This window comes from Mustela lutreola, chromosome 13 (assembly GCF_030435805.1).
Source record: "Mustela lutreola isolate mMusLut2 chromosome 13, mMusLut2.pri, whole genome shotgun sequence".
NCBI classification, from domain to species: domain Eukaryota; kingdom Metazoa; phylum Chordata; class Mammalia; order Carnivora; family Mustelidae; genus Mustela; species Mustela lutreola.
In genome coordinates this window covers 32,216,326-32,242,604 of record NC_081302.1, presented here as the reverse complement: position 1 = coordinate 32,242,604, position 26,279 = coordinate 32,216,326, and the positions used below count along the sequence as shown (strand labels likewise).

The window sequence follows — 26,279 nt, the reverse complement described above, 5'->3', positions numbered from 1 at the left end:
CGTAACAGCTGTCATCCTGAATTGCATTAACTGGCTTCCACTCTGGGCAGCAGGCTTCTGAAGGCATAGCCCACAGCTCAACCATTTCTGTATCGCCTAGTGCCACAATGCTTGGCACACGGCAGATGCTTAACAAGTGTTTATCGAACTGCATTTCTTCTCCTGTGAAGTAGTTTCCAACCTTTCTTGTTAATAAGAGATAATGAGGAGAAAGGGAATGTGAGTCCCAGAGTCAGCTCGTCCTCATTTCCCCTCCTCAGAACACTGTTTTTTAAAAAAAACCTGCTTCATGGTATCACATCCATGATCTCTCTCATTTTCAAATGTCCCTCAAAAGCCACACAAGGTTCATTCCAGTTCTACATTTTTAGGGGAAAGGAACACATCATCAAGGGAGAGGGGAATAAAAAGAGGCTTCAATAAACAGTTGACTTTGTGGGACGCTTTTGCCTCTCTTCACCCATTGGACAAATATTTGGTCAGTTCCCACTGAGTACACAGCAGTCTTAAGAGCTGTGGGAAACACGACTCCCTTCCTCGAGTCTGCCTTCAGAGAAAAAGAATTAAAAATGAAAAAGAGAAAGAAAGAGGAGGGGAAAAAGGCAAGCACCTCAGAGAGACTGCAAACACAAATTTGACCAGACGTGAGAAATGATTCTTTGGGCTCTGGTTTCACCTGGAAACAAAGACCCAACCGCCCACAGTAACGACTTTCTCATTTCCCAGATGCCAAAGCGAACTCCTTTCGCCCCCGCCCGTTCTATGGTACCTTCAATCCTTTCACAGAGCTTATGCAGAGAGTGCATAGGGCAGGCCTCGCACAGCTTAATCTGGGTCTTGGCGCTCTGCAGGGCAGCCGCGGTGCTGAAGGCCTGTCTCAGAGTCAGCATTACCTCATCCACCTACGAGAAGGAACATAACACAGGTCTCTAAAAAAGTGTGCCTTCACAGCAACACATTAAAAGCCCAGCAGCAACAATGAGACTTTGTGGATGCAAACTAAATAATCAATAATGGAATCTGGTGACTACAGAGCAAGTAGAGAGAAAATATCAACTGTAAAGTTTGACCTTCAATTATACTATCCCTGAAAGCTAGACAGAGGAAGACCATTTTCGTGTGTGTAACACTGAGTACTTGGAGGCTAGTTTTAGATCCCACTAAGTGTGACGCCTTCACTGACGGTTTGACTGACAGTCAGTTCGATCTTTGTTCCATTAAGTAGTCTGTCTGCTGTAAGGATCTGTTTAGCCAGAGTGCTTCCATCCCGTTAAACAATAACTTTGTTGTTTAAAACTTAAACTGTCCCTGCCCTCCTTCCCCCAGGGGACTTACTTAAAAAAAAGTCCCAGAAACCAGTCCCAGGTAACAAAGCCCGAATACAAGGATGGGTCAGGCCAGGTGGAGACATCTGATCAGTGGGGGTACGCATACTGGTCTCCCCGCCCAAGGTGCCAATTCTGACCAAGGTAATAGGCTAGTTCAAAAATCTACTAGGGTAAATTGTAATTCAATTGGTCACTTATGTGTGACCTAACATGACTGTGCAGCTTTCTCTGTGTGTTAACAATTTCATTGGCCACCTGTGCGCAGCCAGGCCCAACCGCATGGCCTTCGTCCTTAAAAGCTAGCCTGTGAAGCAGAGAGGAGTTGCCCTCTCTGTAAGAGGCGCGACCCCGAACGTTAGGTTTGATTCTTGATGCTTGGCGCGAAATAAAGCTTTACTTAACCTTCGCTTTGTATCAATCTCGCTCATTTAATCACGGACCCATTATTGGGGGAACCTAACATCTGCAATATATAAGGAGCAACAAAATAGGTTCATTGTCCACCTTTGGTAATAGCTATCCTATTTATTTTATCCTTCTGGATCACTTTTAGTGTAAAAACAAAACATGGGTTTAAGCAAAGTTCTGTGGTGGAGGGGAAAGAGTTCAATGTAACGAATGTTGAGGAAGTCAGTGAAGGCTGTCAGTCTTATCTCTCTGTTTGCTAATTTGTCATCATTTCCCTTCTTATGTGCGAAACTAAGAAGTTCTGACATTAGGCTGTCCCACAGCTGGGTCTCACCACTAGGTCAGCAGTTTGAAAACTACCAGCTGGTTTCTCCCTAGCCCTTCCAGTGACTCAATCAAGAAGTGTGAATCTAGCATTCTAGTTTCCTGCTTGCTTCTCTGGGGTCAACTATCAGCTCACGCTCCTGCACTGCTAACCCACTTCAGGCCATGTCTCTGTGATGCCATCATCAATGTAAGCTGTGGTTTTGCAGAACGTCTCAAACTTCAGTGCAGAGCTGTGGGGTACCAAGGGCCTCACCCAGCTAGCTTTGATACTGAAAACCACCTTTTAAAAGACTTTCTTTCCCCTCCCCCTTCAGCCTGGTTTAAGAATAAACTATTATTTAAAGGATTTAATCTACTTTTGCAAGTGAGTGTATGAAGAACCTGGAATGAAAAGCAACTTTATTCTTCTAATATTATTACTAAAAGGAGACATCAAGCAGTAAGCAGCCAGTCATTATCTAGTTACGTTTTACTATGTTTCCAAGTTTTTAAAAGGCTTATGAATAATTTCACACTGTTCCATAAATAAAATGGGTTAATCATAAAGTCTGTTCTTTCATGCTATAATTAAAAAATTATAAGATTTCTTGTCCTTTAAAATAAAAGCACTACATGCTTAATGCCTTTAAAGTTTCATTTCATTTGCCTTGTTATATATGTATTCAAAAACAATTTCAATTACTTATGCATATGTTTGCTTCTACCTTCTTGTTTCTCATTTGTTAAAGGCACTGAGGGGATGAGTTATCGGCTTAGCTTTCATATGGATTTGTTATTTAGTAATACTACCTTGTAAAAGACCTCCAGTGAAAATACTGAACTTTCATGTTTTCTTCTCTATTTCTAGATGAAATAAGAGGCCATTTCAACGGTGTCTAATACGTGGCTACCAATTTCTTTCTGACACAAATAGTACTAAATTCTTTATTTGACTTTTAGAATATTAAATGTTTTGCTTTTTAGATACATCACTTTTTTTTAGATGGCCTATAAATTCTATCACGGGATCAGATCAACTAAAAGTTCAAATGCAGTAGGAGTAACATGTTTCATTCTAGATACAACAACAACAAAAAATCATAGGATTTTTTTGTTAAAAGGCTAAAAGTAAAGGAATGCACAAAGATAAATCAATCATATGCAAACAGAAGGCGTGTATTCTTAGCATTACCATCACGCAAAATTAAATTTCCAGTGAAATCTCATACTTGAGATGAGATAAAGAAAGCCAATTTATGATATTAAGGTAAAAATCCGTAATGAAGATGATGTTCATAAGCATTTATGCACCAAACTTAGGTATTTTATGGCATTTAGGAATAAGCCGAAGAATCACAGAATGTGTAAGGACTTCACAGGATTACCTAGTTTAATTCTCTGGAAAAAATGTAAACTATTAAACCCTATAGACATAGTGTGTCTCAGAAGCCTGAGACATTTCTTGGATACCAACGTCTGCATCTGTGGGGTTTTACTTTTTTTTTGTCTATCAGCAGCAACTTTCATTTTTTCCCCACACCTTTTAAACCAATTTTGGAGAATGCAAAAATGGTGTTTTCCCCAAATCTCAAGGCTTGTTTAAACCAGATGAAGTCAACTGCCGACAGCTATTTTACAAAGGAAGGAAGGAAGTCATATCGAGCATCTAAACTTGGAGTGTAACTCTTCAGGACCCATGCAAACACTATGCTGTTCATCACTTCACAGCAATTGTCACAAAGATGGAAAAGAAAATGCTGGTGTATATTCTTTTTGCACAGAGAAGATAAGTCAGCATGTGTGGTTTTCCAATACTTTGTCTTATACAACTGCCAAGCCACATCAGTCATATACCCCTTAGACCTATAATAATTAATTAACTGTTTTGCTCTGTTCCCTATGTCAGCTGCTTGGACCATCCTCTTTTATACAGGAACTCTCATTTAATTTTTCTTCTAGATTGCACTTCTGACGCCCACTCTTCAGTTAAGATGCTTACTGATAAAACGAGAATCTACAAGTTTTAAAAGATTCTAGGGAAAGGCCTGCTGTCCTTCAATAACAGTGCCAAAAGGGCAAGTCTGATGGAGCCTCTGTGTGAGAGGAAGACATTCTCAGCCAGGCTGGTCTGTTGCCTTAGTCAGTGGAAAATACAGCATGTTCCCAGACCTTCCACTCTGACTCCCTGTTTCAAAAACTCATTCTACATGTATGAGGAAGAAAAAAAATCCTAAAACCACAAACAAAATAAAAGCTATAAATGAGGTTGCGAATAAGAAGGTTTTATGTAGTTTTCCTCTTAATGCAGGCTACACAGTAATGAGATTCACAGGTACCTAGACAGCACTTGCCTGAAATTAAGAGTAACGCACTCCCTCACTCAAAATACACTTACCAGGCACCTGCTACTCTAGAAACACTCTTGACCTTGTGGGATTCACAGTCTAGCGAACTAGAAAGCTATGTAAACAAGTAAGAGCGGGGATTAATAGGAACTGTTAAAGACCTAGGTACAATATCTGGCCAGAGCAGTGATAACAGAGTAACTAAAAAAAAGTCAATTTCTACCAAAAAAAAAAAAAAAATCCAAAAATACTTCACTAGGATGTGTACAAATCCAAGGTAGAAAAGAAGAAGGGGATTCAAGTCACAGGAAAGCAAGAATGTGAAAAATAGGTGATGAAAACAGAGCATTATCTCCTTATTCCACAGCAGGGCAGACCCTGAGACCCACATGGCCACTTTCTCTGCCTGATGATCTAAACGCAGGAGCCCCAGCTCTGGTCTCTCTGACACAGTGGCCTCCTGGCTCTGTGCAACCAAGAGTGATCTCAGAGTTTCGACCCCAGCCCCTCCCTTCAATCCCTGACCCCTTGCGAACCTCACATGAACCACTTGAGGCTCCGGTAGCGTACGAAAGGAAAGCTACACCACAGCGATCGCCACACCAGCCTCACTGTCCGGCCTAGGGACCAGCTGAGGAGATGGGATAGCCTGTGTGAGGACAGGGTCCTGAAAGGGAGAGGCATCCCGGGGGGATGCCACACAATCTAGATTTGTCTCTTAACAAGAAGGCATAAAATGGTTCCTGGAAATTTTGTGAGAAAATAAAGCTAGAGCAGGACGTGGGAAGTGGACAGATGACAGATTAAGCTAGTGGCAGGGAGACTAGTGAGGACACTAGCATGGGAGTCTAAATCGGGAAGATGAATGCCCAGAATCAGGTAGAGAGGGAAAGGAGGAGAAATGGATAGGGAAACTTTGTCTTTGTGTTAACAGGCTCTGGTGAACACATGGATATGGAAGGTGAAGGAGAATGTGTTACAATATCTACACTGGGAAGCTGGGAAAATGGAGATGCCGAGATAAAACACAGAATACAGGATAAGTTTCAGAAAGGGATACAGAACGTGGAAGAATCAACCTTATCGTGGACAGTGGATGAAGGAAGGAGGGAGTGAGGCGTGAGCGGCCAGCGGGACAGCAGATTCTCCTCACCTTCCTTTCTAACTACGTCTCACTTGGTTGGCACTTTCTAGTGCTGGGTCACTGGTTCTCTCGGGCTCTCTCCCCCTGCCTGTGCTCACTGTTCTATGACTTCAGCTGTCATTTACATAATAGCAACTATCAAATTTCTATCTCGAATCCTGAATTGAAACTACGATACCAAGAACACCTGGATCTCAACATGTGGACTTTTCCTAGGTACGGCTAATTATCTAGCGTGAGAATGAAAGACAAATGGAATTCTCTGGAAGAAACTGTTAGTGACGGGAGTGCTATATTCCCCAGAGAAAACAAGGTGAGACCCAGAGGGCCATAATCAGAAAGTGCCTTTGAATCAATTGACTCCCATTTCGTCATTATTCCTACACTTCCGTATTCCTTCCACGGGGTGAATATGGAAAGCCAAAATCGAGCAGAAATGATGGCACCAAAGAAATGAGAAGAATGCTGCCTGGCTTGTTGACTATGTCTAAGTGGTGTGTGTTTTCCCAGGAGAAATGTTTGTAGGAGGATTATATGCCCGAGGAAATATTTTTCTTCAAAGTATGCTCACGGACCTAAGGGTTGATATTAAAATGGTTAGGAGAGATAATACAAGTGGAAGAAGAAGTAAAAAATTTTAGGGAAGATTATTAAAATACGTTTAGTCACTCACAGGTACTTCTAAGTTTGCCTTAAATATTTCTTCAATTTCAACTGCTGTCATAAAGGGGCAGGTAGAGGGGGTGAGGAGAGGATGCTGGAAAGAAGAACAGACTTTCAAACTCCAAAGAAAGAAAATGAAGGATAAAATAAGACCATTAAAAAATAATTTTTAAAAAAAAATGAGAACAATGGCTAATGAAATAAGGAAAGAAAACAAAATCCCTCTCCGGTCTGCTGATGAAAGAATTTCCTCCTCTAAGATCTTATAATAATTCAGAGAATAAGAGATCAGTGGGTCCTCCCTATCATCTTACATGAGCAATGGAAAAAATAACAGCTCTTCTCCTATTATTAGTCTTTTCCTACCTTTTAAAAATAGCCCTGATGACATGACTGAATTCCTTAAAGTCAAGAAAGTATCTAGGCTTAAAAATTACCAGGACAATTTGTTTTTCTTTTCTTACTGCTGCTTTAAAGAGCAGGAACCTGTTTCTGGATGCCCTCTTCTTTTTCCATGGGTAGCAGTTCTGTGAGGCTCGGTGTCAGGCGGAGGTATGGGCAGGCACGCGCAGGCGACAATCATGCCACTTACCAGAGACTCGCTGGCACACTGGAACACGTAACAGATATACTGGCCCAGCCCGGGCTCTGCTGACTCCCGACAGATGAAGCCAAAATGATCAACATTCTTTATACCCTGCAACAGGGAAGGAAGTACAGTGTTTACTGCAATAGGTCCTTCTAATCAGACTATGGAAATCGGCATCAGTCCTACAACACTTTCACGCTTCAATGAATTCCTCCTTCTCAGCCTGGTAACAGGGGGATATAATGTCATAGCAAACTTAGGCGCTGGTCTTTTGACACGTAAAATAAAGAAAAAGAGGAACTCAGATTGTTTGTGTCCTGCACACCGTGACTCTGGGCCGCAGGAAGAAAAATGTGATGGCATAATTCATTGTCAATTGTAATAAAATGGCTACTGAGTGTTTGTAAGTAATGGGGCCCTCAATTTATCCATCCTGTTGGACTGAGCAGTCTGATGGGTTATCATAAAACCTGCTCTTGTCTATATGAAGCTCAGAATCAGAATCAGAAAAACTATCACTAATGATGCTCTAATTAAATGGAATGCAACCAACTCCTTAAAATGCGCATTCAACATACTAGAGTATCTGTCTTTATGGAGACATTTAAGGAGCCACAAACATTAGGAAACTAATATATTAAAGAAACGACAGCAGGGCGCCTGGGTGGCTCAGTTGGTTGAGCGACTGCCTTCGGCTCAGGTCATGGTCCCAGACTCCCAGGATCGAGTCCTCCATCGGGCTCCCAGCTCCTTGGGGAATCTGCCTCTCCCTGTGACCTTCTCCTCTCTCATGTTCTCACTCACTCATTCTCTCTCAAATAAATAAATAAAATCTTTTTAAAAATTTTTTTTTAATTTTCTAAAAAAAAAAAAAAGAAATAACAGCAGATGTCAATTATCCAAATTTACAAATTACCGTACTTCCTGAACGCCAGCTAAAGAACTTCAGTTACACTTACTAAAAAATTCTGAATCATCTGTGAACTTCAGCCAGGCTGAATACATACATACCAATTAGTAGACGGCACCTTGTCATTTTAATAGAAAGCACGGTGCTTTAAAAAGCCAGGTAGACAAAAAAATTAAAATTGTCTTGGAATTACCTAAATCCCGGTGAAAAGACAATAGGCTTCGGAGTCAGACAGATTTGTGCTTCATTCTTAGGTCAACCCATTATAAGGTATGAGCCATCGTGCTAAGTAACGATTTCTGAGGCTTCATTCTCATTAGAAAATGGTAGTAATGGCAACTATCTCGGCAATTTTTCAAATTTACAACTAAGAATTTTCTATTATCGTTACTGGCACATAACTTCGATAAACAGTAACCACTATTCCTGTAATGTGCTCAGTCGAGCCAATGGATATGAATAAAGGAAATCAGTTCTGACCAAAAGTAAGAAGTCAGGAGGAACGAGGTTGCCATTCAGGAGCTGAAAGTAAGCCTCATCTGGTACAAGTCCTTAGTGATGATAAAATCTCTTTTACTAGCTGAGTACTAAATGGGAAAAATTTGTAGGACCTCATTAGGTCAGGGAGTCCTCAAGCAGTGGCAAAGTTTCCAGGAAAGAAAAACCACTCCCTGATTCCTCACGCTGCCAGGAACACAGTCCTGTAGATTTTGCATAAAGAAATGTTTATTGGCGTGCAAATGTTAAAAAGCAGGCCTGTTGCTGGATGTGGTCACACTGTATCAGTTCAAATCTGTGGGAAGAAGTAGTAAGAGCAGGCCAGTGAGCTGCAGAGGTTAACTTGACAATTACTCTGATCAAAGGCCTCAACACAAAGGTTTCATTCTTTTTCTGAACCAGAGGTTAGGATACAAAGCTTGTTTGTTTGTTTGTTTGTTTGTTTTTGGTTTTTTTGTTTGTTTGTTTGTTTGTTTAGATTGTATTTATTTATTTATTTGACAGATGGAGATCACAAGTAGGCAGAGAGGCAGGCAGAGAGAGAGGGGAAAGCAGACTCCCCGCTGGGCAGAGAGCCCAATGTGGGGCTCGATCCCAGGACCCTGAGATCATGACCTGAGCCAAAGGCAGAGGCTTAACCCACTGAGCCACCCAGATGCCCCTTGTTTGTTTTTTTGTATTTCAAGTTTATTTAGTTAACATATATGGTGAAATTGGTTTCAGGAGTAGAATTCAGTGATTCATCACTTACAAACAACACCCAGTGTTTTAAATTCCTCACCAGTGCCCTCCTGAAGCCCCATCCCCCATTTAGCCCATCCCTCCACCCATCCACCTTCCAGCAACCCTCAGTTTGTTCTCTATCATTAAGAGTCTCTTACGGGGGCGCCTGGGTGGCTCAGTGGGTTAAGCCTCTGCCTTCGGCTCAAGTCATAGTCTCAGGGTCCTGGGATCCAGCCCTGCATTGGGCTCTCTGCTCAGCAGGGAGCCTACTTCCCCCTCTCTCTCTGTCTGCCTGCCTCTCCGCCTACTTGTGATCTGTCTGTCAAACAAAAATAAATAAAACTGGGCGCCTGGGGGGCTCAGTGGGTTAAAGCCTCTGCCTTCAGCTCAGGTCAGGATCTCAGGGTCCAGGGATCAAGCCCCGCATCGGGCTCTCTGCCCAGCGGGGAGTCTGCTTCCCCCTCTCTCTTTGCCTGCCTCTCTGCCTACTTGTGATCTGTCTGTCAAATAAATAAATAAATAAAAATCTTTAAAAATAAATAAATAGGATTTATTTAAAAAAAAAAAAAAGGAGTCTCTTATGGTTTTCTTCTCTGTCTCTCTTTTTTTTTTTTTCACCATTCCCCAATGTTCATCAGTTTTTTTCTTAAATTCCACATATGAGTGAAATCATACGCTATTTGTCTTTCTCGGGTTAACTTATTTCACTTAGCCTAATATACTCTAGCTCTACCCATGTTATTGGAAATGGCAAGATTTCATTCTTTTTCATGGCTAATATTCCTGTGTGTGTGTGTCTGTGTGTGTGTGTGTGTACATGTGTGTGAATAGCACACCTTCTTTATTCATTCATCAGTTGATGGCATTTGGGTGCTTTCCATAGTTTGGCTATTGGAGATAATGCTGCTATAAACAATGGGATGCATGTGCCCTTCCAAATTAGTATTTTGTATCCGTTGGGTAAATACCTAGTAGTGCAATTGCTGGGTCATAGGGTAGTTCTATTTTTAACTTTTTGAGGAACCTCCATAGTGTTTTCCACAGTGGCTGCACCAGTTTACATTCCCACCAGTAAGGAAAGAGGTTTCTCCTTTCTCTACATCCTCACTTTAAAAAAAGAGGGCAAAAAGCAAAAATCATGTTTGAATTGCCAGTTTTATATATTTGGCTTGGTTGGTTCTTTTCTTCTTTTTCCCCCACTACTTTGCTTTTTCCCCTTTGGATGTTCAATGAACAAAGCTGTTTCCTCACTGGGAGGTTTGAGGAATGTGTGGGTGAGGGGCACAGCTTCTTAGGATGACCCTTTGCAGCCTGGTGGGCAGGAACTACACTGGTTTGCACATCACTTTCTCTTCTGTACTTGGCACAAGGTCCCACACATAAAAATGTTCATTCAACATTTATTGAACACCTAAGTACTAAGCTCTATCTTAACATTTTATTCTGATGCCCTATGGGATGAATGCCCTACAGAAACACCACAAAATAAAGATGCCTGCCCTCACAAAGCTTATGATCTTGCGGGGACTCCCCAGCAAACAGGTAATTACAACAAGACTCAATAACTACTTTTTCAGTTCAAGTGAATATAATTTTTCTACCCAGCTTTTGGTCCCTTATATAGGAATTTAGAAAATTGTCATTTATCATTCCTATAATCAGATGCTGTGCCTCTCTTAGTTATTACAGTAGAAAGTTTTTATCTTCATGACATAATTTTATGATACCATTAATAGAACAAATACAAAAATATCAGAAGGGAAAAGGCATTAGCTGAGGCTGAGGTGAACAATTACAAAAGGTACAAAAGTTCATCATTTCTGAAAGGCAGAACATCTGAATATTATACCTAGGGCAACACTAACTCTGAAATTTAAAAATAAACAGGCAGACTTCATTTTTTGACATCAAAATAAAGAGGACTTTAGCAAGATTTAGGTCCCTAAAGGTGCCTTTAAGTCACTCACTAGGAAAGAAATTAATCCTTCTCTATTCCAGAGACTTCCATAGAGGCATCCTTGCATTCTTAACCTTCCCATATTTAGATTTAGATATTCTCTCTACTCCCAACAACTTAAAAAATCCTTCTATGCTTACAATACATTTAGGCGGCTCTAACTTTGGGATAGATATTCTAAATTACTACTGTGGTACTTAGAGGACACTGGTTTATGCCTACTATGACCTTGTAGACGTTGAGCTGTATCAATAATTTCAAAGCATTCAAATACACATTTTGTGAATTAAAAATAAACCAAAGAACAAAAATATACCAACATTTTCTTTTCAAATTTTAGCATTTACATTAAAAGAAGTGGAAAGTGCTAGTTCTCTTTTTACTACCAATTATGGCAAAAAGAGCAAACATGACTCAGTGATACCCACAAGTCCCACTGCCCAAGACTGAGGAACACTAACTGTGAGGTATTTTCAAAAAGAACTCACCACCACAAAAATTCCACCAGAGGAGAGAATGTGTTGAAGTGACGTTATGAGGAGAAAGGGTGATAAAAAGGAGAACCAGCTATTACGATACTGAGGGACCTGGACAGGATTTTGTTACACCAGCAGAGACACAAACAAAGCAGCACTCTTCTTTAAGACAAATCCACTCAAGGGGCGCCTGGTGGCTCAGTGGGTTGAAGCCTCTGCCTTCGGCTTGAGTCATGATCCCAGGGTCCTGGGATCGAGCCCTGCATCGGGCTCTCTGCTCCACGGGGAGCCTGCTTCCTCCCCTCTCTCTCTCTGCCTGCCTCTCTGCCTACTTGTGATTTCTCTCTCTATCAAGAGACAGAGAGATTAAAGATTTTAAATAAAACATTAAAGTTGTTTTGTGGTTAATTTAAAAATAAGATTAAGTTGGTTTCGTCAAACATATGACGTACTTTTATACGTACCTGAGAACAAGAAGAGATATCTTTAAAATTCTTTTCAAGCACGACTGATTTAGTGTCTGGGCTGATCAGGTTAATCTCAAACCGCCCAACCTTAAAATAAAAACATTCCAGTTAATTTCAACTCGCAAGGACCTAAGGTCTTACTTTATGATTATATATCCAACTAGTAATATAGATTCAATTGCTATACATGTTCTTCAACAACCAATGTGCTTCAACATCCAAACCAGCCAGTATTTCAACTCCAACTATCAGCAGCCTCAACACATTTCCTCCTTTTGTCTAAAAATCATGAAAATGAAGTTGATCTTAATTTATAAGATCTAAGAAACCATTCTGTTCATTCAACACGATCATCTTTTTAAAAACATGCTCCCTTTCTTCAAGATCTCTAAAAACACCAATTACTTAACCATCACTTATAATCATACTTTCTCCCAAATGGTCAACAAAAACATAATATTTGCAGTTGAGCACATTAAACTTTTTAAAAATCCACAGCCAGGGAAATTAACATCAATCACTGTGGCAAGCTAGGAAAATGAATACCTCTGAGAGCCTCAAAAACAGAGGCAGCTCAGTCAGTGTATCACCCAAGAAAAGCCTATGGATACTTTCATTACATGCCTAGAGTTATCAAAAGCAAAACAGGACAAAACAAAAGAACCCACAGACTTCTGATAAGCAAGTATTACACACTGGGACTGTTTATCAAGGTACGCTGTGGAATTTCCTACTCAAGTCTCTTTACCATAGGATAAAAGGACGGTCCCTCTTTTTTTTTTCTTTCCCCCAGGAAAACTCAGACCTTACAAGCTGAGGACTTAAAGAACTTCTCCAAGGCACTGTTTTGACTTAAGTTCTTTAAGGTGGAACCTGACATTTTCTGTATCTTGTACAAACTCAAAAACTACTTTTTAAATTAAGATGCCTCTTTTAAACCTACAATACAGCTTGTACGCCATTATTTTGGCAACGGATCCTGTAAGTTGTCAGGCTCAGGGTGTTTCTTTAACTTTCTTCTTTTTGTGGAACAGCATCTGAAAATACACTCAGGAGTCTCTAGACTTTTCCTTCTCTAAAGAAAACTTTCTCTTTGTCCTCCATGCCTATCACACTTTCCCAGATTATTCACATCTTTAAATCCTCTGCAAGGCACAACATCTATTTAGACATCTAGACACAACACACATCTATTTAAGAATCAAACCAAGGCAAATGCTGGTGATAGGGTAATCTATTTAATCGCTTCTTTCTCCATATCTCCGCGCCCTGTTCCCCCACTTGCTAAAAATCCACACTCCGTGTCTGCCTCTGGGCCCTTCCCTGCTTTCCTTTGCTCTTCTCTCCATCTGCCTGCCCTGCTCGCCTTGGCCCGGGTTGGGGGCGGGGTTGGGGGGGGGTGGGTGGCGGGACCCCTGCAGAGCGCGCGGTGCGATGGGGAGGGGCGGGCGCCGGCTGCAACTAACTAGCAAATCCTGCGCGCTTGGAAACCAGCCCCGCCAGCGCCCCGCCTGGCAGCACCTGGAACAGCATGGTCCTGTTCTTCTCCGAATCCGAGGGCTGCACGTGACTGGGCGCGCTGGCGTGTCTCCTTCGCGACAGTGGTTTTTGGCTGTTCTCGTGAACTTTCTTTTGCAAGACTCCGGTGACGCTGCTGCACCGAGACCGGAACTCCTGCTGTTCATCAAAGCCAGAATCTTCCAAAATCCGCTCTGGGAAGCCAGCTCGAGAGCTGGGCAGGCCCGGCTGGCTGGCTGTGGCGGGTAAGGTTGGCAGGATGTCAGGGACGCCATCCCCTTCCTCGGCCAGGATGTCGGCGGCTGGGCAGGGGGCCGTGGCCTCGAAGACCCCCGGGTCCTCCCCCGCGTCCGCACCGCGCTGCTCGCCCTGGATCTTCAGGCGCTGCTGCTCGTGCAGGCTGAACTTCTCGATGCAGTCGTCGATGAGGCTGGAAGGGGCCTTCTTGTGGGTCACCGTCACCTTCCCGCAGTACAGGACTTCGAACTTCTGCGAGTTGTAAAAGGCATCCTCGTTGTCTTTGCTGGCTTTGGCATCCTCTTTCATGGCAGCTTTCGATAACTGCCTTATACTGCTGATCACATCGGGAACCTGGGAAAATTGAAATTCCGCATTTCAGTTGAATGTTTAGAGATAATTTAGAGATAAATATTTAGAGATAAACTTGCTGCTATCACACAGAATGCATTCTCATCCTAAATGATAACATACAGAGAGTAAGAGTCAACTCCATGTAGGATAAAGGATAAACTTAAGTTACACTGCCAGACATAAATGACTTAAAAGTTAAGATAGAAATTTAATGTAAGTATTATACTTCCCCATTTTAAATGCAATGGTTTCCCGAAAACAAAACTGTGGGCTAAATAGGCCACTGCCAACTTTTAATAAATCATAATACATCCTTTCAGTACTTTGAAGAGTTGTTATAAGGGGTCAGATGTCTTTTAAAAAAATTAAGATTAAAAAAAGTATATGCTAACACATATCAACCAGGACTGAAAAAAATAAATAAATGCAAAAGATAAATAAAAGTTATGATAAGTGTCAGCTGAAAGGAACCAAACTTTCAACAACAAGGATACAATAAACTTTCTGGATAAAGAGAATAAGATCCAGACACTCCTCATCTGCATTAGCCTTCAGAAAAAATGCAAATGATGGGGCCTGGGTGGCTCAGTGGGTTAAGCCGCTGCCTTCGGTGGCTCAGGTCATGATCTCAGGGTCCTGGGATCGAGCCCCGCATTGGGCTCTCTGCTCAGCGGGGAGCCTGCTTCCTCCTCTCTTTCTGCCTGCTTTTCTGCCTGCTTGTGATCTCTTTCTCTGTCAAATAAATAAATTAAATCTTTAAAAAGAAAAAGAAAAGAAAAAATGCAAATGAAAACCACAGTAAGATACCATTATACACCTGTTAGAATGGCTAACATCAAGAAGACAAAGGCCTGCTGGGATATGGAGCAACTGGAACTTCCATACATGGTATATGCAGAGATATGAAATGGCAAAACCACTTTAGAAAATCTTCTGGGAGTTTCTCAGGAGGTGAGCATAGACCTATCTCATAACCCAGCAATTCCACCCCTAGAGATTTGCTAACAGCCCTGAAAACATATGTCCGCACAAAAGCTAGTCCACAAATATTCCCAGAAGCCTGAGTCACAATACTCAAAACAACCAACACAAATATCCATCAACACGTAAATACTCACTAAACATCAGGGAAATGCAGATCAAAACCACAATGAGATGTATCATCTTACCAAATAGTTATCATCAAAAAAAGACCAGAAGTAAGTACTGGCAAAAATGTAGAGAAAAGGGAATCCCCATGTTGTGTCAGTGGGAACGCAAACTGGTGCACTTACTATGGGAAACAGTATGGCGTTAACTCAAACTATTAAAAACAGAACTATGATATGATCCAGCAATTCCACTTCTGGGTACATATCCAAAGGAAGCAAAATTACTATCCCAAAAAAGGTATCTGCTCCCTACTATTCACTGCAATATTGTTAACAATAGCCAAGACATGGAAACAACCTCAGTGTCCCTCCACAATGAACAGATAAAAAATCTACAGATATACATAAGTGTACAATGCAATATTATTTAGTCATAAAAAAAGGGAACCTGCTTTTTGCAACAACATGAATAGACCTCAAGAGCATCAAGCTAATTGAAATAAGTCAGAGAAAGGCCAATACTGCGTGACCTCAGTTATATGTGGAATTTTTAAAAACTGAACTTATAGATGGAGAAAAATGATCGGTGGTTGCCGGGGGCAAAGGAGGTGAGGGGGCTTCTGGAAATTGTCAAAAGATACAAACTTCTAGTTATAAGTTAAGTTCTGGGACTTCATATACAGCATGGTGGCTTTAATTAATAATACTATATTGTTATTAGTTGCTAAGCAAATAGAATTAAATTAATTGAAAGTTGCTAAGCAAGTAGATCTTAAAAGCTCTCATCACAAGAAAAATACCTGCAACTATGTGAGGTGAGTGGTTCAACTGATTTTATCAATCATTTCCCAATATGTACACGTATCAAATCATTATATTGTACACCTTGACCTAATACAACCTTGAATGTCAATTCTATCTCAATAAAACTGAAGGAAAGAGCAGACAAACAAAATGTGGTACATTCATAGAAGAGAATACAAATAATCATTTCTCAAATAATCATTTCTCACTTGGCTTACTACATGAACCTTTTAACTAGTGTCCCTTGTCTCCTTCAATCTACTCTCAAAAGCCAGAAGGAGCCTTTTTAAACTGAATTAGAATCCTTCTTAAATGTCATGTTACTTACCTGTAAATCCTCCAAGCTGCCCATTTCGTTAAGAATAAAAGATCCTTACAATACCCTAAGGACCCATGCCATCTGCATTCGACATGTGTATATAAGCACCACGGCTCCATGTCTTCTATACGACCTCTAGTCAACTTTGATTTTCATCTTGTCATCCTAACTCCACTTCCTATACTTTACTCCTAAACTCCCTCTCACTCTATTGCAGCCACACTGGCCTCCGAGCTATTCCTCGAGCATGCCCCCACTCTTCTCCCTCAAGGGCTCTGAGCTCCACGCTCCTCTCCCAGTTCACTGCATGGCTCACTCCCTCATCTCATTCAATCCATGTTCTAAGGCCACCTTGTAAGGCAGCAAGCACTCCCCACCCCAAAACACACACATAGCCAACATGCCTTGGGTTTTTTCCCTGCTTCATAACTCTCTACCAGCACTTACCTCTTTTAACATCTTGTATAATTTATTTGCCAGAAAGTAGGCCCTAGGAGGGCAGGGATTTCTGTCTTTTGTGTTTTATTTTGTTTTCATTTTTTAACTTGTATCCCAGAACCTAGAATGATTCCTGGTACAAAGTACATGCTTACGTTGGCCAAAAGAAAAAAAAAAGGGGGGGTGGAGGTGGGGGCTAATCCTTATCTTTAGAAAACAGATTATATTCAGGGTTGTTTTACATTTAGGCATATATGGTATATCTTCAAATCTTCTAGCATCAATTCTGAAGTGGGAACTTCTTTCTCTTTCTCATAATTATTTGAGATATACTGCTGGAACACTCACAGTTCAAAATCATAAGAATTTCAGCTTGCTGGTTAAGTACTTCATATGAAAGAATAAAGTCCAAATGCTGTAGTTTCAAGGACTACCCTGAACACCTGACCTGTCTTGGGAAGGAAGTCAGCTGTTTTTACTAACCCATGACGAGCAAACTTAGCCCTCTGTCACTTATTTATTTATTTAGCCTTAGTATCTGACAAGGGCCAAAGCTAAGGAGGGTGAGCTACATATGCAACCCTGCTAAAAGCAAAATGATTCTGGGGTTCTTGGGTGGCTCAGCTGGTTAAGCGTCTGCCTTCAGCTCTGGTTCTGATCCCAGGGTCCTGAGATCAAGCCCTATGTTTGGCTCTCTGTTCAGCAGGGAGTCCACTTCTCCCTCTCCCTCTGCCCACCGCAACACCTGCTTGTTCTTCTCTCTCTCTCTCTCTCTCTCTCTCTGTCAAATAAATAAACAAAATCCTTAAAAAAAAAAAAAAAAAAGGCAAATGATTCTAGTGGCTGTTAGGCAAAACCCTAAGAGAAATGGATGCCTTCCCCTCACTAACCTTATTTCATGAAATACTTTTCCATCTAATTTTGCAACCCAAATGTTCCTAAGTTTCCAAAGTATCTCTGTAGACTGAAGAAGCATTATCTGTAGCATATTTTTTTGAACCTGCAGAATTTTGCTCTTGTTATAAATATGCAAACTATTATTAGAGTTATATTCTATCATCGAGACTACAAAGTTAATTCAACCTTCCGTGTGTCAGTCCCTCTCTATTCCACGTTTGTATACTTTACCTAGATTGAGAGCTCTCCTACATGAGGAACTGATTAGGCGCTGAATTTCTAGAGTCTTACTGACACCTCCTGTGACCACAGGCAAAGGCTTAATACCTCAGTGTAATTCAGTTAATGACCCAGTTTACATAAGCAAAGCTTATCATCTTGCCTCAGCTGGGCTGGTCATTTCATCTTCCAATAATCTGAGTTGTTAATTGCACCATGACACCCGCCCTCAGGTCACGACCATCAACAGCTTTCAGTGACCCGGAATGCAGAGGGGTTCCACCTGCAGAACTGCAACCTCCGGTTCTGTTTCTGAGTGTCATTACGGGGAAAGCACACATAAACCATTACACAGCCCCTGCCCCCACACCCAGAGCCCACATCAGAAGAGAGACACTGATAAAGTAAGGTCAGTAAAATATCCATAGTGGGGAAATGAGTTATAAGAGAAACGTGAGAACCTATGAGGCATTTCATTTGAGGGGCCAATCAGAAGAAACACAAGAAAAACAAAACTTGGGCCAGTACTTGCACATACATGTGATATTTTGGGAAAATGGCATTGTCCCCTAGTGTCAGTGTTAACTGACACATTTATATATACATTTCTATGTTTTTTGAATGAATTTGAGTCTTTGTATGTACTGCATCTTTCAACATCTCTTTTCTCTCCTTCTACTATTAGACTGTAAACTCTTTTTTTTTTTTTTTTTTTTAAGATTTTATCGGGGCACCTGGGTGGCTCAGTGGGTTGAGCCTCTGCCTTCAGCTCAGGTTGTGATCTCGGGGTCCTGGAACGGAGCCCTGCGTCGGGCTCTCTGCTCTGCAGGGAGCCTCCTTCCCCACCTCTCCTCTCCATCTGCCTCTCTGCCTACTTGTGACCTTTATAGATAAAGTCTATTTATTTATTTGACAGAGAAAGAGCGAGAGCATGAGAGAGCAAGCAGGGGGAGCGACAGGCAGAGGGAGAGGCAGATGCCCTGCTGTGAGCAAAGAGCCTGATGAGATATGCAGGGCTTGATCCCAGGAACCCTGGAATCTTGATGTGAGCCAAAGGCAGATGCTTACCGGACTGAGCCCCTCAGGAGCCCCCATACCACGAACTCTTAAGTGGAGGACTGACTGGTGGGGATTTTGTCCTTACTAGAGCTCTTCCAACCGCTGGGAAAGTATTCTGTTCTCAGAAGAAACTGAGTGACTACTGTCAGGAAACAGAAGTATAAATGGCACGTTTGATACAGGTTTAGAAAATTCCTGTTACTAACTTGAGATCTGGCATCCCCCCACAGACAGAAAGCCACAAGTTTTCCCTCTGCTCAGTGCTCACCCAGCCAGGAAGTGAGTGTTTGTGTGAGGAATGTCTCTCCAGATGCCACGGAGCACCTCAAACTACACCCTCTAGGTGCAGAATCTAGTTAGTCATACTCCAGCTAGGGATAACATCAGGGCTCAGAATCTGATTATGTCATATGGTAATGCCAAGTAAAGGCAAAGTTTTTGTTGTTGTTTTTAACGATTTTACTTATTTACTCACTTACTTATCAGAGAGAGCGCACAAGCAGGGGGAGCAGCAGGCAGAGGGAGAAGGAGAAGCTGACTCTCTGCTGAGCAGAGAGCCCGATATGGGACTCCATCCCAGGGCAGTGGGATCATGACCTGAGTTGGAGGCAGACACCTAACCCGCTGAGCCACCCAGGCGTCCCTAAAGGCAAGGTTTTTATTCTGTAGCAGCACATAATCTTGAACACAAAACAACAATGATGAAAAAGACTCTACCAAATAGAATCCCAGCTCTGCCGGGATTTTGTGCTATTCTGCATCCTAGAGCTTCCTCACCAGTCGAAGGGGGGAAGGGGGGCTGGGAGATGGTCAATAAGACCTCATCTAGACCCAAATTTCTGTGAGTTTATTTTTGCACCAGCGTCAATACAGGAGCAAGGAGATGGAAAACTCACGCTAATGTTAAACCAGAAATAATGTAAGTCATTGAAATGATCTATTTTCATTAAGGCACAATAGTCAATTCAACAAACAATAAATGAAAGGGCTTTTTTCAAATGTCTCATGATATTAAGAGAAAGCACAGTGCCACCTTAAGCCAGTATGCTGTTGTTACACCTTCAGTGACCTCACTAAAGAATTCAGACTCAAATATCAAAAAGCAGACAACAGCAATTCCTCATTCTAGAGGAGGAAAAAGGTTGCCGTTAGATCCCTGGATGTCATGCTGTGGTCTCTCATTAATTATCATAACTAGTCATAATTAATCGTAATTATCAAATATCATAATTCAAGAAATCCAAGTGTGGTATAAAAATTACACTCCACCTGATTTCAAAGGTAAACAAATTCTACAAGGACCACAAGTGATGTTTAAAAATCTGGATAGTAAAAAAGTACTAGGGAAAGATACCTTTAGTCAGGAAGCCAGCTGAACGACGTTCTCCAAGAGCAGGGAGTAGGCCGAACTGGTCAAGTCCTGAGTAATTAGCTTTTTATCACACTTAAGAGGGCCTCTCTCTTTTTAAATAAGCCAGCAGTAATTCTGTTGTATTTGTTAAAGTCCGCGCTATCTCTATGCAGCCAATTATGAAAGTTCCCAGGAATAACCGTTATTGCTTCAAAAGTAAAGTATTTCCTGCCTCTGCAATCAGGAAACACACTGATTGTTCAGGACTAAAGAGCAGAAGTTTTAGCTTTCTTTAAAAAGAAACATTTTAAGTTTGATAACCACTGTCTTATGCTGCTTAACTAATCACAAGGGTCTCAGGCTTGTTAATGATGAAAATAAGAGAAGATTAGAGTATGATATCCTTTTTCCACAAAACATTGGCGAACCTCGGTAAACATTTAAAAATGATGAAAATATGAATATGAAAATGAGCTTAAGAAATAAAACAAAAAAACAACTGGGTAAATTCTTTTACAATCGATAGGAGCTTAATTCCTTGACTCATTATTGATCATTTTATAATAGCTATAGTAGGCACAGAAAAATTTAGATAAGTATGAAAAAGAGGGGGAAAGAATTTTTTAAAAGTTGAGAAAAAAACACTAGCAAACATTTGAAGTAAGCCGAAAAGGCTGCCTAATGAAAAGAACTAACGATTTAAACTAGTCTCAGTTCAAGAGAGACAGCACAGAAAAGAAACACATTTGCTTTAAAAATAAGATGTGCCTTTAGGAAGAAAGCACATTTCCCTTCTAAGTATGTTATATTTACAGTATTAAGGGGCACCCGGCTGGCTCAGAGGGAAGAACATGCAATGCTTGATCTCAGGGTTGTGAGTTCAAGTCCCACGCTGGATACAGAGGTTACTTAAATAAATAAAACTAAAAATAAAAGAAGGTCAGCTCTGCATTTTGAGAAAAAAACAAATTTGGTCATTTAATGTTATAATTTCCATTTGGCTTTCAAAATCTCCTCTTCAACAAATGGAAAGCGATCAGAAGGTATGTCCATGCCATGAAATCACTTAGGTTAAAGAAACACTCCCCATTACCTGAGGGCACAAAAGGTTTTTCCAGGACCCGATACTTTCGAAGCATGGTCTGTGTTGTCGTTTCTTTAAGGTGAGATTATCTGACAATCTCAATAAGAAATACAACTGATTTTTTAAAACCATCTTAATTTTATCTGAAAGTGCTTCAGCAATTCTTTGTATTCAGTTAAAATATAAATTATTATTTTTTTTAAGATTTTATTTATTTATTTGACAGAGACCACAAGTAGGCAGAGAGGCAGGCAGAGCGAGAGGAGGGGAAGCAGGTTCCCTGCTGAGCAGAGAGCCCGATGTGGGGCTCGATCCCAGGACCCTGCGATCATGACCTGAGCTGAAGGCAGAGGCTTTAACCCATTGAGCCACCCAGGTGCCCCTAAATTATTATTTTAAGGGAAATTTTGCACAGTAAAAAGAGGCCTGATTATCACTAGATCTAGATTCAAAATCACTAGAGTAACGCAGGATTTTAAAATCACATAATTTTAAATCTAAAGGTGCCCTAACAGAATCACTGATCCCCACTATCTTGTTTTATAGAGGTGGAAGCAAACTACTTACAACAAAAGTTATAACAATAAAGAACAACAGGATGGGGGTGCCTGGGTGGCTCAGTGGGTTAAGCCGCTGCCTTCGGCTCAGGTCATGATCCCAGGGTCCTGGGATCGAGTCCCGCATCGGGCTCTCTGCTCAGCGGGGAGCCTGCTTTCTCCTCTCTCTCTCTGCCTGCCTCTCTGCCTACTTGTAATCTCTCTCTGTCAAATAAATAAATAAAATCTTTAAAAAAAAAAAAAAAAAAAGAACAACAGGATGAGATTACAGAATGGAGACTATTTAAAGCCAAAGAAAGCAGAATATCTCTGTGACTTAACACGACAGTCATCCAAGTTGTTTGGTTTTTGAGCCACATAGGCTCGAGTCAAGACAGTTTCCTCTCAGACCAGACTTTACTCCTTAGATATTCTTAGCCACTTTGCTCCAAACTCCTTTCTGGCTCAGCTTTTCTCTAAGTGCAATTTCTTGATGGTCTCTGAGTTAGCTCAAGCATCAAAGAGGGAAATTCTTAAAACCCTTCTGCTAAATTCTCCCCTCCCATTCTGTCTCCCTGCTTCCGTCACCGAATACCGTTGCTGGAAGACAGGGCTTGTGCTTTTATCACTGTTCCAAATTTACAAATGTCCTCAATAGCGGCTGCATTTGTGCTGGAGGGAAACACCATGACAAGACAGAAGATAGGGTAGAGGGTAAGAATTGAGATGGTGGAAGATTGGCAAGGGCAGTCCTTTCAAAGCCCCTTTCAAAAAGTTAAATCATGGGACGCGTGAGTGGCTCAGTTGGTTGAGCCTCTGTCTTCCCGCCCAGGTCATGATCCCAGGGTCCTGGGACTGAGCCCCTCATTGGTCTCCTTGCTCAGCTGGGAGCCTGCTTCTCACTCTGCAAGCTGTTCCCCCTGCTTGTGGTCTCTGTCTCTCTGGCAAATAAATATATAAAATTAAAAAAAAAAAAGTTAAGTCATTACTGAACTGTGGATTTGTCCCTAGTGTGGTATATTAGAAAGTACATAACATGAAGTTAGAGGGCTTGAGTTTAAAGCTCCATTCCAATATCTATTATTATCTGTAGTAAAGACACTATACATCTTTCTCAGACTTTGGTTTTCCCCTCATCTGTAAAATAGGAATCGCAATGTTGATTTCAGAGATCAAGTGGGAAAATTCAATGTGAAAATGTGCCTGACCCAGCCCTTGGACAATGAAAGCATTCTATAATGTTTAATGAAATCTACAATGCAAGCAGGATTTATACTGTAAAGAGACGGAAGAAGTGGGGAGCTGCTGATAAATTTTATGTATACACACACACACACACGTGGGGGAGCTGCTGATAAATTTTATGTATACACACACACACACACACACACACACACATTGCCTTCACAAAGTTTAAATTGCAGTGGAGGGATATAATAACTAAGTAAAATATAAAGGTTTCTAGATAGTGAAAATGGCCAAGGAGAAAAACAGTGCAGGGAAAAGGGACCAAAAAAACTTGGAAGGGGAGGCAGAATAGTTGTAATTTCAGTGAAAGGACTCTCTATAAAATATTTGAGTAAAAACCTGAAGTCAGCAAGGAGGTGAGCCGTACCCATATCTAGGGGAGGAACATTCCAGGCAGACAGAACACCAAGTACAAAGGCCCTGACGGAGAAATGTGCCTGGCGTGTTCAGGGAACGGAGAGGAGCCAGTGTGGCTGGATGGGAGGGAGATTATCAAAGAGGCCACTGTGGGGAACAGGAGGCATGTCAATCATGCAGGGCCCTGAGAGGACTTTGGCTTCCACACTTGGTGAGACAGAAAGCCACTGTGGGGTGCTGAGTTAGAGGTTTAAAGGCTCCCATTGCTCTTGTATGGAGAAGAGATGGCCAGGGTGGTAAGCAGGAGCCACTGTCTCCATCCAGGCTGAGCTAACAGTGGTTCACAGTGGAGGGACAGACAGCAAGGGAAGTGGTGAGAAAATGGAACTTTCTGGATATAATTTAAAAGGCACAGTCAAGATGATTTGTTGATGGATCTAATGTGGCGTGTAAGAGAAGGAAAGCAGACACGAATGAATTTTATGGGTTTTGGCCACAGGAACGAGAAAAAGAGAGCTGCAGTGAAACAGGCTGTGGGTGGGGGATGCTTCAGAGAGCAAGAGCTTAGTTTTAGACATGTGAGTTTTGAGCAGCTTATAGGCATCTAAGGGGAGATGTATACATGAATGTAAATGTCCAAAGCTCAGGAAAGAGGACAAAGCAGATAAAGAAAAATTGGAAGACAGTGAGTCTAGATGTCAGAGCCAGGCATAGAGAGCTAGGCAAAGAGAGTATCTCTAGGGACCAAGCCCAGAGGCACACCATGTTTATAGTCTGGGAAATGCGAAGATGTGAGCAAAGGAAAATACAAGACCCAGGGTCAAAACCAGCTGAGAATGGTATTCTGAACCAAGTCAGAAAAGTTTTCAAGAAGAAGCGGGTAAACAACATTAAGAGGATAGGTGACTTTGACAGTAAGTTTCTAGGGAGGACTTAGGGCAAAATTCTTACTGGAGTAGGTTCCAAAGAAAACTCCAGGAACAGAATCCAAAACACTAGGTGCAGGAAACCTATCAGGGCAGCAGCTGGAGGTACAAAAAGTGAGTCAAAAGAGGGTTTTCTCATAGATATAAGAAATGACAGCTCCAAGAGAGAACATCCTATAGTGAAAGGGAAACAGATGATCTAGAGGAACAAGACAGAATTGCTAGCCATGTCCTTGAGTAGGTAAGAGGAGGCAGCATCAAGGGCACAATGGAAGAGTCTGAACTGACCCAGGGACATGGACAGTCCACCTCAAAGGGAAAGGCCAACTGTAAAGGCACAGGTGCAGGAAGATGGGGTGGGGGGGCATGGAGAATTTCTCCTCTGACTGCCGTAAGTTCCTAAGTAAAATAGAAGGAAGGACCATCAACTGAAGCCATGATGGGGACGAAGATCAGCCGTGTATGGGACCACGGTGCAATTCGAGGCTGACTACAGGCAAAATTGTGAAGTGAAATCATCTTCAGACCTCTCAGGCCACACTTTCTATGCTCTGATGATGTTGCATGTGACCCCTACAACCCCTTCATGGGAAAAACGTGCACTTTAATCTAAGGCTGAACTTGAGAACTCATGTATCAGGTGAAATTCAAGAACCTAATAAAGGATTTCTACAAAAAACCTAAACTTAACATCATAGTTACTGGAAAGTAACTCAAAACATTCCCACTAAGATCAAGCACAAGGCAAGGATGTCCCCTCCCACTACTCCTCTTTTTAATATCAGTCCTTGCTAATGCAATAGGGAAGAAAAGGAAACAAAAGGTATAAATTTTGGGTAGGAAGAAATAAGACCGTCTTTGTCCTTAGATGACATAAAAGTCAATGTAGAAAATCTGAAAGAATAAAAAAACAAAAACAAAAGAAAAAAAAAACAAACAGAAAACCTCACTCTCCCAGAATAAGTAATTATATCAAGGTTGTAGGATATAAAGTTCATATACACAAGTCATCTGCTCTGTCATATGCCAGCAATGAACAAGGGGAATTTGAAATTAAAAGAAAATACTATCTACATTAGCAGCCCCCAAAATTAAACACTTAGGAAAAAATCTAACAAAATATGTACAAAGTTTATATGGGAAAAACGACAAAACTCTGATGAATCTAATGAAAGAAAAACTAAATAAATGGAGAGCTCATCCATATTTAAGATTAGAAAGACTCGGTATTGTCCAGAGGTCAGTTCTTCCCAACTTGATCTACAGATTCTATTCAATCCCAATCAAAATCCCAGAAACTTATTTTATCGACATTGATAAACTGATTCTAAAATTTATATGGAGAAGCAAACAACTCAGAATAACCAAGACAATACTGAAGAAGAGCAAAATTGGAAGACTGACACTTTCCAACTTCAAGACTTACTGTATAGCTACGGTAATGAAGATAATGTAGTGTTAGTGAAAGAACAGACGAATCGATCAATGGGGCAAACAGACAGCCTAGAAATAAACCCACATAAATATAGTCAGATGATCTCTGCCAAAGTAATAAAGAAAACACAATGGGACAAAGATGGATTCTTTAACATATGGTACTGGAACTGGACATGCAAAAAAAAAAATTCCTCTAGCCACAGAATACACCCTTCACAAACTCAATGAACTCAAAATGGATTATATACCTATATGTGAAATGCAAACATATAAAACTCCAAGAAGATAGCATAGGAGATTTAGATGACATTAGGTATAGTGATACCTTTTTAGATACAACATGAAAGAAATAGATACAACATGAAAGAAGAAAGAAAGTAAGTTTAGATACAACCTTTTAAGATACAACATGAAAGAAATAATAAGCTAGACTTTATTAAAATTAAAAACTTCTACAAAAGACATTATTAGGAAAGCTATAGACTGGGAGAAAATAATTTGCCAAAGATATTCTGCTACAGGACTAGCATCCAAAGTACACAAAGAACTCTTAAAACTTAAGTATCAGAAACAAACAACCTGATTTAAAA

The 26,279-nt window shown here is 41.1% G+C and overlaps 1 protein-coding gene across 4 annotated transcripts in view; it reads right to left on the bottom strand.

The window, feature by feature from the left end:
• Window positions 1-26,279, bottom strand: part of TBC1D4 (TBC1 domain family member 4) — a 191,720-nt gene that overhangs the window by 57,914 nt on the left and 107,527 nt on the right. For 3 of the 4 annotated variants that reach the window (XM_059144337.1, XM_059144338.1, XM_059144339.1), the window contains exons 2-5: window positions 13,336-13,923; window positions 11,812-11,901; window positions 6,787-6,891; window positions 770-902 (exon numbers count right to left, since the gene is read on the bottom strand). In XM_059144337.1, the coding sequence (XP_059000320.1) occupies window positions 770-902; window positions 6,787-6,891; window positions 11,812-11,901; window positions 13,336-13,923 (916 nt within the window). Of the gene's footprint in view, window positions 1-769; window positions 903-6,786; window positions 6,892-11,811; window positions 11,902-13,335; window positions 13,924-20,104; window positions 20,173-26,279 lie in introns of those variants that run through there. The other variant, XM_059144340.1, reaches the window with a different exon arrangement.